Here is a 15,794-nt window from a genome sequence, read left to right as displayed (position 1 = left end):
GGCATCTACTGCCATTTTACTGATGACTTTGGTCTTGTGACTTAAGTTATATCCTTGTATATTTGTGTTGTTTCACCAGTATTTACTTCTGACGCTAGTGTGAACAGTGCAGTGAGATTCTCGATATTCTTTCTCGCGTCGATGAGGAAAACCCAGTATGTTCATTAGGGTGAACATTAGGGAAAAGGTTAGGTGGCTTGCTCTCTGTAGTAGTGATACTCATGAATCGGAGCTAATGCTTCACTTCAACTTATGTTTATGTTCACAGCATGCGTTGCCAGTCCATTTTGAACATGGCTATGTTTCGTTGTAAAAAAGATATAGCAATAAAGTATTCCCGTACTCTTAACGAACACTTCTTCAAGACTTCTTCCAAAGTTGCCCAGGCACCTTCTCCATGCATCGCAAGGTAATGATCAGTCTAATTTAAGTAACTTCCAAAATTAAGTTCGTTCTTTCTTTACCTCTTGCTGTGACTTTGTTTCAAAAATTGTTTACATCCATGTGCTTATTTGCTTGTTCAACTGAAATCATTAGCACATTTATACCTTTTTGAGGAATAGTTAGAAATCAAGGTGTTTGCTGGTTGGGCAACATAAAAAGATAACTACATAGAATCTAGGGTCCAGATTTTAGAGCTTTGAGGATATTTAGATATGCCCAACGATGCAAAACAGGCAGAGCCAGCAGAACCAGAGCCAAGGTCCTTTCTCCTTCTATGCAGCACGTTGTCTTAGCGTTTCAGTAAACAAGAACTTTCCAAAACCAATTCCCTCCTACCTTCTCCAGGGTCTGTAACAGTGATATTAAGAATGAAAACAGCTATCTCTAGCTAAATTTTCCCCCCCATTTTGTGAACTGAAATTGCTCATCTGTTCCATAAGCTGTCGAAAAACAGAGTCCTTGTGCGGGTGTTTTTAAGATGAAGATAGAATTTTCTTCCCTTTGGTACTTGCCTAGTATTTTTTTTTTTTTTTTAATTTGGTCGTATTCCTTGAAAAGCTCCCAGTTCTGACGAGTTTTGCTATTTTAAGAACATCACCTAGAAGATTGCCCCATTTCCAGCACATTCAAAAGAAGAGATTCCCATATGGCCTCTCTTAAAAAAAGAAAGTCCTGATTGAGAAGCAACTTCTTTACCTCTGAAAATTTTCATGACTCCTACCTCTGAGATATTATTCTAAGTTAACAGGTTGTCAGTCACGTGATTTTAGATCACTCCTTCACCATCTGGCTAGCCACCTTCCTTGTACCAAACCTTGTTTTAGGCTCAGGGAAGCAGCAGTAAACAAAGCAGACAGGAATTGCCGCCCTCGGGGAGCTTCTGCTCTAGTTCTTCAAAGTGAACTTTTTGCTGGGGACGCTTAGGATCCATTAGAGTTCATGAAGCCCAAGGGCAGATGTAACTATGTGACGAGGCCACTGCTGCTGGCCCATCTTTCCATTTCATATCCATCACTTCTTAACGTCTGAGTGACTTCACGTGTGTTTCTCATTTGATCCGCATCAAGGCACTTGTGAGCGTGCAGGTGCAGGTGGGCAGTCACTAGGAGAACACAGAGCACGGTGTGAGTCCCCCTGACGCCCAGTCTCCTCGTGGGCTGCCCTCTGTTCAGTCAGTGATGGGCTCAGCAGGTGTTTATCCAGAGCACCTCCTGTGCTAAGGGCTAGAAGTGCAGAGATTAGGAAGAGATGGTCCCTGCCTTCGAGGTGCTTGTGAGGCAGGAAAAGGAATAGACAGAAAAGTATAATGAGGTATGATAAATGCAAAGAGACAAGTTCAAGTGGTGACAGAAAGGAAGCTGTGATGTATCCCCAGTGTCTGGAGGAGTGCTACCTGCAGAGTAGGAGCTCAGTGATGTTTATTGAGTGGATGAGAGAATGAATATATCGGAGATGAGGACCATCTTCTCAGGGGAAGTACTGTCTTCCTAGGAGAAGTTGGAATAGGGGTTGGGGAGAGAAGGGATTCCAGGCAAGGGAGTAAAATGTGTAAAGGGCCTGGGAGATACACTTGGAATACAGATTTGCCTACCTGATTCTATGTCCAGTGAAGAACACCTTACGTCTCTCCAGTTACTTTTTCCATTTGGAGGGCCCCATCCCACTGTGTTTTATGAAATAAATTTCCAGGATACTGAAGGTGAAGGGTGCCTCTCTGACCTTGTAGAAGTGATTTTAGAAGTGATTGTCATTTTGGCAAGTACACACTGAAGCCTTGTGACTTGGACTGCAGTTCCAGAAACAGGAGATCTGTGATCTGGGAGTTCAGGTGATTAACCAGTTCTCTTTTCTTCCACCTTCCAGAAGCACAGGCACACCATCCCCCCTCTCTCCAATGCCGTCTCCAGCCAGCTCCATAGGATCCCAGTCAGGCGCTGGCGGTGTGGGGAGCGGGGGCGTGCCCGCCACCATCAGCACCCCAGTCACCATCCAGAACATGACATCTTCCTATGTCACCATTACTTCCCATGTCCTTACTGCCTTTGATCTTTGGGAACAGGCTGAGGTCCTTACCAGGAAGAATAAAGGTAAATGGTTCTGTCGTGTTTATTACTGGGCCATGGGGATTGGGAGGGGAATAACATTGTATTTTCTGTTCAGTGTTTTGGCCTTTTTTTTTTTTTCTTTTTTAAAATTAAAATATAGTTGATTTACAATGTTGTGTTAATTTCTGCTGTACAGCAAAGTGATTCAGTTACACACATAAATACATTCTTTTTCATATTCTTTTCCATGATGGTTTATCACAGGATATTGAATATAGTTCCCTGTGCTGTACAGTAGGACCCTGTTGTGTATCCATTCTATATGTAATAGTTTGCATCTACTAACCCCAAACTCCCAGTCCATCCCTCTCCCACCTCCCCTACCCCTTGGCAACCACAAGTCTGTTTTGGTTTTGTAGATAGGTTCATTTGTTCCACATTTTAGATTCCACGTATAAGTGATATCATACAGTGCTTGTCTTTCTCTGTCTGACCTTACTTCACTTAGTATGATAATTTCTAAGTCCATCCATGTTGCTGCAAATGGCATTATTTCATTCTTTTTCATGGCTGAATAGTATTCCATTATATATATGTACCACATCTTTATCCATTCACCTGTCAATGGACATTTAGGTTGTTTCCATGTCGTGGCTATTGTGAATAGTGCTGCTGTGAACATAGGGGTGCATGTATCTTTTTGAGTTAAAGTTTTTTCCAGATATGTCCCCAGGAGTGGGATTGCTGGATCATATGGTAGTTCTATTTTTAGCTTTCTGAGGAACCTCCATACTGTTTTCCATAGTGGCTGCACCAACTCACATTCCCACCGTCTGTTCAGTGTTTTGAAGAAAAGGAAGTGTGCAGCTGTTTACTCTTCTCACATTTTCTCCATGCTGTCACAGTTCTTTCTTGAGCTCTGTGGCATGGAGATAGATTTCTGTGACTAGATCTTAGCAAAATTAAATCAGAAGTGGCTTTAGCACCTTGCCCCTTCAGAAGTTTTGGTATCGTTATTTCACCCTGAACTGAAGTGCTAGCAAAAGGGCTAAGCAAATGCAGATGGAAAGTCATTGGCTGTCCCCAGGCACACCACATTTGAGATGGGAAGTAGCATAACCTAAAATACTGCATTTATTCTTCAACCCAGAAATGTAAAATGGATGGAGCACCTGATGGCTGAGGAAGAAAAAAGCAGCTGAAACTACGAACACACATTTGTTTCATAATCACTAACTTTAAGCTAGTAGTTCTCTAATTTACAGGTCTTCATAAGATGTACTGTTCAATGCTCAATTGTTATGTCATTCAAAGACATCAGGTTCATCTGTTTACCAAGCTAGAAACATAGTATGTAGTTTCACTTTTTTAAATGCAACATCTGTGCAGAAGTTTTTTTATCATTAACACTTGAAGTAATAAAATAGGCTTCATTTATTAATAAATGTTTCATTTGATTTATTTTTATATTATAGTTCCATTTGTGAGGCTTGTGACTTTTGTTTATCAGCTATAATTTCTACACTTGTAAGGCTTAAAAGGAAGCAAACAAGTTAAAAGAAAAAGAAAATTGCAAATAACATTAGTTTGGGTATCTTTGAAGTGCTGTTGAGTCTCATCTGGGAAGATTATGTAAATTGCATTCTCCTTGCTTATTATATGGGTAGAATGGGAAAAAAAGGAACACAAATTCTCATTAAATTCTGGGTATATTTCTGTTATGCTTTCTGTTTCTGTAGTTGGTTCTGAGGTGAATATGCCCTGTTCTGTTTGGAAGAATGGCCTTTTAGTTATATAGCCAAAGACATTTAGTATTTTCTGGTGCCTTAAGATGTTATTGTACCATGTTGTAAAAGGAATATTATTATTACTTATTAAAATTGTTTGGTAAATATTTTTGACAAATTACCTTCTGAAGCAGCCACAACTTAGAAGGATAATGTCAAAACTAAGGTGATTTTTTTTTTTAAAAAAAGACCCAGCCAAAATAAGGTGTGAATTTGTCATACTGTTAAATTGAAATTGGTAACAAAATGTATCCCCTTCCAGTTTACTTTTTTGGGTTTTAGAGTAATTGAAAATTTTATTTTATTATATTTAAAATAATTTCTAAGTGTGAGCAGCAAGACTGACTGTAGTTTCAGTTTTTATTTTCTGTGGACAGACTTGATAAACTGGAGACCCTGAAGCAGGATTACCCAAATTGTAGTGTCAGGATTTTAGCTGTACCAGAGGCCTTTATGTGCAACACATAATTTATATAAAGTTTTATATGTGCAAATTGGGTACATAAATAGTCTCTATTTTTCTAAGGGAATGCAATAAGTGTAGCATCGTGAATAAATACAACTTTCATAATCCTTAAAAAAATATTGCGTTTATTGCTTGTTTTCAGTATATGTTAAGAAAGATGGTTAGCAACAGTATAGGAAATATGGCTTAGTAAATATTCTTGGGTCTTGTTTGTGAAGAAGACCCTTGGAGAAATCCAAGGTTTAGGAGATGGTCAAGCACCTATTAGAGGAACTGCTTGGTGTCGGTGCTAGTGACCACTGAGCAAATGCTTATATGTAAATACCAGATTAAAGCCTTGACATGCTCTTTCCTGGCTATAGGGAAGAAGTCGGCCAGCTGGCTGTGGCCACTTACTTTCCTCACAGCCTCTTCAAACCTTGTTTTCTTTCTTAGCAAACTAATGATGCTTTTTTTTTTTAAACATGTTGAGTATTTTTATTTGTTTATTTTCATTCATGTGTCCATTGATCCAAAAGTATAAATTGAGTATTTTCCACTGTCAGCCACTGTGTCAGGCATTATGGAGTCAACTCTGAAACAAACTTAGTTCCTCCCTTTTTAGACTAGTGGAGGGATGTGGAGAGTTAGCAAACCATTACAGTAGATTGTGAAGTTTTTTTTCTTTTTTTGCTCTGCTAGATGACGTACAGAATACTGTGGGGATGTAGTTTCTGGAGCCTTGCCTTTTTATGTTTTCACGTTTATTTTGTGTGTGCACATGTGTTTACATGTTGGGCTTGCTTTGTTTGCAGAATTCTTTGCTCAGCTTGGCACAGGTGTGTGCGCCCTGGCCCTTGACAGCAGTCTGATGGACCTGGTGCGCTATACAAGACAGGGCTTTCAGCGGCTGAAACAAGTAACCAAAACACCTTAAATGGAGGCCCAGGTTGAACTTTTTCCAGGCCTTGGGAACTTTTTTGCACGTTGGAAGCCTCAAAACAGTCCAGACATTTGTCTGATCAGGATACCAAACTTGAGAAGAGAAGCACCATGAGATGGCCAGGACATTTGTTCACTGAAACTCAAGAACTATGGAATCATTGGTTGGACAGGATGTTTTTGTAGAAGCAGAAATGAGGAGGCTGGCCTCAGAGATGATCTTGCCTTTCCTTCCTAAAGGACAGAAGTGCAATGTAGCCTGAGTGGGCGTATGAATGGTCTAGAAACATTTCCGTCTTTTTTTAACCAGCAGGATGCAAATGAAATGAGGAGGAGCAATTTCAACTCTGAAAGCAAATTCACATCATCTCAGTAGCCACATTAGTTCATTCCTAGAAGGAATTTTTTTTTTTTAAACAGTGAATTGTGGTGTAGGGTTTTGTGGGTGATTTTTTTTTTTCTTTTAAGTTTTGGGGGAAATATTTGTTTAATAAATTCTAATGGTCATCTATAAAACATAAGTTGTGAAGGACTCCACTGTACCCCACTTTCTGCCATTGAACAGTGGCTTTGATAATACCAGGTATTGTCCTAATTTATAAAATTGAAGGCAACCCACCCCCCGACCCCCCCATTGCCTGGATACTGCACGTTCAACCCAGCTCTGATTTCTCCGTTACTGTGCTGGAAGGCGGCCCCGTCGGGCTGGGGGAGAGAGGAGCTACAGCGCACAGGGGAGCCGTCTCCATCCCCATCCGCATCCCCATCTCCATGTACCACGGAGGACTGGGCGCTGCCGTTCCCACCCCCTGCTCCAGAGAAAGGCAGTCACATTGACTGTACTCTGCATTTTCTACTTTGGGGAAGAAGGAAACCAACATTTATCCATGACCAGATGGTTGAAGTGCTTTTTAATTTTTGTTTAAGTAGAGCTGGAATTTGAGGTGCTGATCTGTGGTCTACAGTTATGTGGTAACGTTGTCTACCAACTCAGAGTTTTGTCAGCGAACAAAGAAAAATGAAATCTACTTCTTAGAGAGGCTATATTTTTCTGCTACAAATTACTTTATATTTATAGCAAAACTAGACTTTGAGAGCCCTTGATTGTCTAGGGGAAATTAACTCCCTGAGAGGCTGTGGAGATTTGGGGTGGTTTATTAGACTTTCAAAAAAAAAAAGTCACCACATGCCTTCAGTCCAGAGTGTTCTCAATCAACTAGATGTGATTAGATTGAAGAGGAACTGTGGCCTACCCATAAGTTGTTATTGCCAGATTCTATACATTAAACCAAGTTTATTTTGAATGACTTAAAGTGGGGGGGAAAAAACCCAAACAAACAGAATTCCCACATATCCATAAGCACAGATTTTTTTCATTGAAACTTTGAGGGTTATTATTGGAAGCATTATTTTGAGTGCAGTGTTTTTAGAAGCCAATTCTTTTTATCCCTTTTAGAAGTAGAATTTGCACATCTCTTACAATTGAGGAGTGAGTGTTAACGCTACAACTGGTTTATTTTTCTGCCTTCATCCCATTCCGCCCCCTACGTGTTGTTTCCTACCAAGCATGTTTGACATTGTCATGTTTATTAGTGAAGAAGGGAGTACCATCTTTATTTGTGATGAAGAGGTCTAAGGTCCATATGATGAATGTAAGAACTTTCTTGGTAATTGGTAACTATATAAAAGGGATGTGTAGCGGATGGGAGTGATGCTTATTTTTCACAGTATGAATTGTTTGTGTGAAGCTGTTCCTCACTGTCTTACAGTATCTAGCCTGTTCTTTGGTTATCACTAGCTAGGACAGAGGTCTGTTACTTCATGTTTAGGTTAAAGCGAGAGCATTACAACAGTAGTGTAATACCTGAGCATAAGAACTTGATGTGCGATCTTGATGGACTGATTTCATTTACTGATGTTCTAAAGCAGAGCCATGGTCCTTTTTAAACTACTTGTTTAAAAAGCAGCCTGTTGTTAAATGAACAGTAATTGCCTGGTAGGTTGTCTGCTTGTGGCATTGTGTGTCCATCTCTTCTGTGTAGGAGACAGGACACCAGAGTGTGTTCTTCAGGACAGGTTCTGATCCATGCACACCGTGCTGAGTGCGTGTGTCTTCTCAGGAGCCACAGTGTCCCCCTGACTGAAGACATTTCCAAGTCAGTTTCTCAGCCATTTCTAAAAGAGGTAATTGCTTTTTCAGTGGCCTTATTCTTTGTGTGTGTGTGTGTGTTTTTTCCCTGACCTTTATATTAAGATTTTATTTGTCCCTTAAAAAACTAATGCGTTTGCAGAGATCAGTTTGTACTATTTTGATCATGGAATATTTGTGATTCTTACTGCAAAATGCATTTTACCTAAAAGAATTCTTAATGGCTACTTTTAAAGTAGAGTATGTAAAAGGGTAGTGGCTGATGAATCCTTAATGTTCATAAGGTCTTTTCACTGTTACAGTTGTATATAGAAATCTAAAGGATTTTAAAATCATTTGCACTTTTCCACTGCATGCTTAAATTCCCAAAGGCAAAATTTGTACTGAGGTAGATAATTGAAAGGACTAGATTATAAAATCAAGCCTTTGAATATGTGAAGTTCTTACAACAACCGTAATAGTACACACTTCACAAATATAAAACATCTTGAGTAAAAATGGAGTGTAAAAAACTTGCCTTTGGCACTACAGTTTCATGTGTGTGTGTGTGTCTATCTCTACTAGGAAATGGAAGAACACTGTTTTACTTTAAAAAATATTGAATGTTTCTGTCCTTCCTGGAGGTAATTAAAATGTGAATCACTGAATTTAAGATTTTAGCTAGACTAAGGGCCCTGATAAACAATGATAAAACACTTCACTGAAATTTACCAAATTACACTGGGTTAAGAATGTGAAAACGTCCGCCATATGCCAGCTGTGGTAGAAGAGCGGGAGGGTCCAGCTGGCATATTATCAGGACCAGAACTACAACAGGAGAATGACTTAGCTGATGCTATGATTTAATCACAATACTGAATGGGAAAAGCATCTGATTTTTTTTTTTTTGAACAAAAGGACCTTTATTTTATAATCTGTTTTGACCAAAATGTTTAGCTATTTCCCCTAGACAAATTGGACCACACTTATCTCCCTTGTTCTATATCCTTTAATTCCCGATTTCAGGATGTTTAGAAGCTAACAAACTACCCCTTTCTGGCTGAAAACTTGCCTTAATTGGTACCTTAAATATTAACGTTAGTAGGATCAGGAGCTTACTATTTTTTTTTTATGATTCCTGTTCAGTAATTTTTAGAAGCAAAAACAAACCATTGTGCCCTCCAAAATGAATAAAACTCTTATCTCTGATATATGAAAGGAAATGTGTGTGTACATAGACACACACACACACACACAAAGAGGCTGGCTGAATTGGATATATTTATTGTGCCTTTGTTGACCACACCTAATTTTGGAATAATGCTGTATTCATTTTGTCATGGCTTTCAGAGATGTTAGGTGGGTCTTGCACCTTTTTCTCTTCTGCTTCATGAAGTTTGAGGTGTATTTGTGCATCTTTAGGTAAATGAATCAAATAAGGCTTGATTCCCTACCTCCCACACAGATTCTACTTTTTCTTAAGGATTTGTTTGCCCAGACACTACGCAAAATCTGTGAAAAACTTTGCCACCTCATCTCCTACACTCTTTACCACTGATGAGCAGTATTTAAATCTTGCGAGAATATTTGGCCTTCTTTTAGAAACACAGATGTAGAGATTTCCTCATTGTGGTTGTGGTGGGGTGTCAGGATTATAGCGGTACTTGGTCCCTTTCTCTCTTGCTCTAGTGGTTGCCTCTTGTTTTTGGTCCTACTTAGAATTTGTGGATGCAGATTTTTTTCCTATACTTTTGTCATTTTGTTTGTGGGAGGCGGAGTGGCAGAATAACAAACATGGTGTTGGGGATTTTCCTTCAAACATTGCAAGTGGTATTTCTACCATATACACCTCAAATATCCAATCCAGTTGTGTCAGTCACCGAAAATCCGAGAACGAATTGTGACCACTGGCCATGCTCTTTAGTTCGTATTTACGAGGCGTTGACAAGCACCCATCTACCACTTCTCTTAAGGTAGCTGTAAATTTCCTGTTGTCCTGGGGAAAGCCACTCTATTCTGTTCGCGGTGTGTTGGATATCAACAGGTACCGTGCTGGGTAGAGAAGTGCCTGTATTTCTCTATCCAAGACAGCAGGAAGGAAACTTACAGCTCCCTGGGAGCCTAGATATTACTGTATCGACCTGGAAGGACAGAGAAATAAGACCACTGACAGCGAGGCTGGCCGAGCTGCACTGGTCAGACCAGGCAGTGGCTGACCTAAGGAAGATAACTTGCTTTGCTTACAAGTAGATGTTTAAGTGATGCTGAATACAGGCAGTATTAACTTTTGTTAATTAACTTTTGTTTAAGAACAAAAGGCAGTACTCGCCTTTTGTTCAGGCCATCAACATGTATTGTTAAAATTACTGCACATCCCCTCCTCAGATACCAAGTATACACTGTTCATGTTGGTGTGTGTGTTTATACACGTGTGTCCCAAATCTTGTGTTGGTTTTTTTTTTTTTTTTTTCTTCTCCTGAATGTGATCATGTTTTGGATGATACCTGAGCAGGGTTGCCTTTTTTTTATTTATTACCATTATATATTATATTATATTATATATTTTTTGCTTTCTTATAACTTTAGAGGAAAGTCAAATCTTGGTATTATTAAAATTGTTTAAAAAAGAATAAATCGTCCAGTTGATAAATGAAGATCACTGGTCTGTCTCTAAAATAATATGAATTTTTCTTTAATTACTGTGTAATAACGTGCCAGCTATCTAGTCCACACAATGGTTTTGTAGGTAGGATAGGGAAGCAGTGATGCGCTCAGTGGGAAGATGTGCAGCACAGACAAGGGGGACTCCATGTGTTTTATCTACTTCAGCAATGGAACTGAAACTTGGGGCTTTTGTGAATAAAATTTAGCTGCCTTGTACAGTCCTTTGAAAGAGACATACGTGATCTGTGAGAATTATAGTTTTCTTTTTTTAGAAGAAAAATTTGCAAAAGATCTTTCCAAAGATACCGTGCCACAGATCTTTTGTTTATTGTTCTCTGTAATAAGGATTAATTGCTGTTTAAAAAAACCATGTAATTGACTTGTTCGTCTTCAGATTCTTTACTTTTCACAAGAGGATGGAGCTGTAAAAAAAAAAAAAAAATTAATAAAAATTTAGAGAAATCATTGGCGTTGAATCCATGCTTTCACTTTGCTTGAATAAAGTAATTCCTAAAATTGCTATATGTAGTTACCACGTACAGCCAAGGAGAGTCTCACATGGAATAATTTGCCCTTATTCACAGTATGTATTTATTGTTGAAGTGGGAAAGGGGCAGGCAGAGGGTAGCTCATCTTTGTGTTCACTTTATTTTCAAGATCTCAATCACTGCACTGGTGGTGCAGTGGTTAAGAATCCGCTTGCCAATGCAGGGGACACGGGTTCGAGCCCTGGTCCGGAGAGATCTCACATGCCACCGAGCAACTAAGCCCGTGCGGCACAACTGCTGAGCCTGTGCTCTAGAGCCCGTGAGCCACGACTATGGAAGCCCACGTGCCTGGAGCCTGTGCTCCGCAGTGAGAGAAGCCACCGCAATGAGAAGCCCGTGCACTGCAATGGAGAGTAGCCCCCGCTCTCTGCAACTAAAAGCCGGCACGCAGCAACGAAGACCCAATGCAGCCATAAATAAATAATTAAAAAAAAAGAAAAGACCTCAATCACAAATTAGCCTAATACCACCAGTGTTGCTTATCTTAACATCAACTGCCAGGTGCAACAGTGACCAAATTTGCCTATTTTCAATTTGTTTGCTGGGTATGGGGAGACATATTTGTAGAAGGTTGGTATGGGAAGAAATCTAAAGTCCATCTGGTTTCTCTTCCCTTTGCCACTCCAAAAGAAATGATACTCTAGGTGCTGAAAGATGACTTCCTAAATTTGAATCCTGGCTCTCTGGTTTGCTGTGTGACCATGGGCAAGTTACTTAACCTCTCTGGGTTTCTTTTCTCATAAACTTAGTTACGGCTTTGGTGTCTACCTAGTAAGGGGCTGAGGATCACATTAGATGGTGTACAGAGTGTGCTTAGCATGGTGCCTCTGCCATAAACACTCAAGACTGGTGGCCTTTTTAGACTTCCTCCCTCCCCTCACTGCACCGCAATATCCCAACAGGTGACCCTTCAGTCTTTGACTGAACACTGATAAAGATCTTGCTACCCACCTCTTCCTCTTTGATTCTTTTTTTCTTCCTTACGTTAGGTTGACCTCTACTTATGTCAGTCCTAATGAACAAACAGGGACCCACCTTTGGCAAGCTCACAGTAGAGTTGACAAGCCAGCAATAACTGTGGTGAGCATGCAATGGCAAGTGCGGGAAAGGGAAAGTTTTAGTCCCGCTTCAGACTAAAGGGAAGACTGAGGGAAGAGCTCTCACTTGAACTAGGCCTTAAAACATGGGTCATAAAACCTCTTCTGGGTTTTCATTTTTTTCACAAAAACTTCCCATTGTCACATCTTGTCTCATACATTTTCAGTAGTAGTTGTCCACTGCATGGTTGTACCAGTTTACTTAACCAACCCCCTTGTTAAACATTGAGACTGTCTCTAATTTGGGGATAGTATGAAGAATGCTCCCATGGCCATCCCTGAAGCAAACTAGTTCGGCAGATTCAACAGTATTTCACCATATTTTCTTTATGTAAATGTATGTGTGTGTATATTTATGCTTCACCCCTAAAGACTTCAGCATGCATTTCCTAGGACATTTTCCAGCAGGATCACAATACAATTATATCAGCTAAGAAAATTTCTCAACATCTGATATTCAGTTCATATTCAAATTTCTGTAATTGTCCCCCAGAGGTCTTACAGCTTTTTTTTTTTTTTCCTTTTTTTTTTTTTGAGCCAGGACTCAAGTTTCAGGCATTGCATTTGGTTGTCATGTCTCTCTGTTAATCCAGAACAAAAAAAAACACACCTTTTTAATACAAGGTCCTACATCTTGGCACTGTTTTTCCCTAAGAGTCCGTTAATTCATATCTGTATCTCCTATATAGATTTCCTATAAACTGAGTGAGGTTTATTTTATTTTAAATATTTTTTTGATGTGGACCATTTTTAAAGTCTTTATTGAATTTGTTACAATATTGCTTCTGTTGTATGTTTTGGGTTTTTGGCTGCGAGGCATGTGGGATCTTAGCTCCCCAACCAGGGATCGAACCCGCACCCCCTGCATTGGAAGGCGAAGTCTTAACCACTGGACCGCCAGGGAAGTCCCTGGGTTAGGTGTAGAAGCTTGATTGTATTTGGCAAGAATCTTTCACAGGTGGTGCTGTGTATTTCATGTTGCATTACATCAGGAGACACTAGTGATGCTTACTTTGAGTCTTTGGTGAGGATATGATCACCAAAACTCTTACAAATATGGGCTTTGCCCTGTGGCAACCACGTTTCACTTAGTGATTTTTAGCATGCATTAATAATCCGGTCCTTTACCAATCATGGGTATTATGTCTGGAAAACACAAAAAGGAAAAAAAATCACCCAATTTGATAGGTGGGAGACTGTCTTCTGATGTTTTCATTTACATTTTCATTCTTATGGTACTATGTTTTTTGTTACATCTGAAGTTGCCATTTGTAGTGCATAGGTTACAGGACCAATACTCTAGACCCAATTCAAGAGCCTAACTGGGTAGATGTGGGGAAAGTTTTCACTTAAATCATATGGAATGAGTTCTCCACTAGGAAGAGTTCTGTTAATGAAGGAAGAGGATGCTGAGCAGTGAAAAAAAATAACAAATTATCCCTGCAGGCTATTCATCTTTCCCTTTTGATTTATATATTCAGGATATTAACCTCTTATTATGTTGTAAATATTTCTCTCCAAATTATCTTTTGCTTTTCAGTTTTTATTATGACACATTTTAACAAAGTTTGTTTAGTTTTTTAAGTAGGCTGACTTCTACCAATGTCATTGCATTCCGGTATCTCAAGGTATGTAAGAGCTGTCTCCCAGACACTGGGAGACAATTTTACTACTGCTGGATTACCGCAGCACCTCTAAGGTAAGACACAAACTTTTCTCTGTGCGTCTGTCCCCTAAGTATTTAGGCACTTTTGACGCCTTAATTATTTAAAGGGATATTTGTTTACTATTTGCCATAGTTCTTGGGAATAATATAAATTGTCACAATCCAGGCCGCTTTAAATTAGGACACCTAGGAGGTGTTCAAAACCCTTCAATCCATTCCAAACAGCTTTGAAGTCCAGTGGGTCTTTACCAGAATATAATCGGAGGTTTATCTGCTGTTACTTGGTTGTGATTAGATAACTGTACCCGTCTAGCCTGTTTTGTCTTAGAGCAGGATTCTTTCAGTGTTTGTGGTTTCTCCACAGACCACACTCAGCTGAAAGCCAAGACTGTAGTGAGACAGCAAGGCTCTGGTAATAAAGACCTGTGCCCTTCCAGCAGACTGGAGGGCGGGCCTTGAAATACTTTCTAAACAGACAATTCTATTTTAGCTTGAAAAGACCATGTGCCTGCTCTGGATAAGTGCTTTACATCATTCTTCTCTATTACTGGGGCCCAGTCCTAACATCTCATTTACCTTATTTCACATGTAGGAGGGCAGAAACAATTATGGGTTTGCATCTCTCCCCTGCTAAATTATCATCTAAACAACACACACATACATTTCTACATATATACACACTATTATTGGAAAACCAATTGAACTCAATTGCATGGGCTTTAGAAAAATGTCTTCAGTTAACTATTCAACTCCCTGCTTTCCCATCTTTGTTCTGCAGTCTTTGAAGAAACTCCTCCTCCTGCAGGTAGGACTTGGTATACAAGATCGTAACCGAGGACTTTACAAGCATCTCAAGGGAGTAAGTGATCTGGTAGAGTGGTTTCGCAGAGGTCCCCAAGCCTACATCTACATAAGTATCATTTTGGAATTAAAAAAAATTTTTTTCAAACTGATTTACAAATAGTCTAGTTTTAAAAAAATCAAATGACACAAAAACATATAGAGCAAAAAGTGTAAGAGCAAGTCTGCTTCATCCCTTCCTCCCCAGAGTAAACAACCATTAAGTTTGGTGCATCTTTCCAGAACTTTTGTGCACTTACACATTATTTTTAAACATAAATTTGGATGTATTATATTCTGACTTTCTCCCCACTTTATATTTCTTTTTTTTTTTAATTTATTTTTGGCTGCGTTGGGTCTTCATTGCTGCGTGTGGGCTTTCTCTAGTTGCGGCGAGCTGGGGCTGCTCTTTGTTGGGTTGCGTGGGCTTCTCATTGTGGTGGCTTCTCTTGTGGCGGAGCACGGGCTCTAGGTGCGTGGGTTTCAGTAGTTACAGCACTTGGGCTCAGTAGTTGGGGCTCGCAGGCTCTAGAGTGCAGGCTCAGTAGCTGTGGCGCACAGGCTTAGTTGCTCCGCGGCATGCGGGATCTTCCCGGACCAGGGATCAAACCTGTGTCCCCTGCATTGGCAGGCGGATTCTTAACCACTGCGTCACCAGGGAAGTCCCTATATGTCTTCTATGTTAATCATTTTGGCTGTAAAATATTGTGTAACTAAAGACATATCACCATTTATTTAAACATTCTCCCATTATGCACGCAAGCTGCCCCTGGCCCAATTATTCTGCTCTTGCAAACAATGCTGTGCTGAGGATTCTTGGTACACACATTGTCTTGCATTCCTACAAGTGTTATTACAGGAAAAATTTCTGGAAGGGGGATTTCTGGGTCAAACAATAAACCAATTTAAACAATTTTTTTGTCACCAAACCACTTCTCCCAAAAAAGCTCTTATACCAACTGTGGATGAGCTTAACATTCTTGCCAGCTTTGCTTGCAAAATGAAAAAGTTTTTTTGTTTTTTTTTTTTGCCCGCACCTCGCAGCTTGCGGGATCTTAGTTCCCTGACCAGGGATTGAACCCTTGCCCTCGGCAGTGAAAGTGTGGAGTCCTAACCACTGGACCGCCAGGGAATTCCTGCAAAAAGTCTTATACTACCTCAATTTGCATTTCTCTGACAACTGAAGTT

The 15,794-nt window shown here is 39.8% G+C and overlaps 1 protein-coding gene across 9 annotated transcripts in view; it reads left to right on the top strand.

Annotated features, from left to right (window-relative positions):
• The window catches only part of AFF1 (AF4/FMR2 family member 1), a 207,076-nt gene extending 196,190 nt beyond the window's left edge, over positions 1–10,886 (top strand). For 8 of the 9 annotated variants that reach the window (XM_036852590.1, XM_036852596.1, XM_036852592.1 and 5 more), the window contains 3 exons: positions 269–409; positions 2,308–2,531; positions 5,537–10,886. In XM_036852590.1, the coding sequence (XP_036708485.1) occupies positions 269–409; positions 2,308–2,531; positions 5,537–5,658 (487 nt within the window). In that variant the 3' untranslated portion in view covers positions 5,659–10,886. The remainder of the gene's footprint in view (positions 1–268; positions 410–2,307; positions 2,532–5,536) is intronic. The other variant, XM_036852595.1, reaches the window with a different exon arrangement.
• The last annotated feature ends 4,908 nt before the right edge of the window (positions 10,887–15,794 follow it).

This window comes from Balaenoptera musculus, chromosome 5 (genome assembly GCF_009873245.2).
Source record: "Balaenoptera musculus isolate JJ_BM4_2016_0621 chromosome 5, mBalMus1.pri.v3, whole genome shotgun sequence".
Lineage (NCBI taxonomy): Eukaryota > Metazoa > Chordata > Mammalia > Artiodactyla > Balaenopteridae > Balaenoptera > Balaenoptera musculus.
The sequence above is the reverse complement of the archived record's forward strand: the minus strand, read 5'-3'. Positions and strand labels throughout refer to the sequence as shown.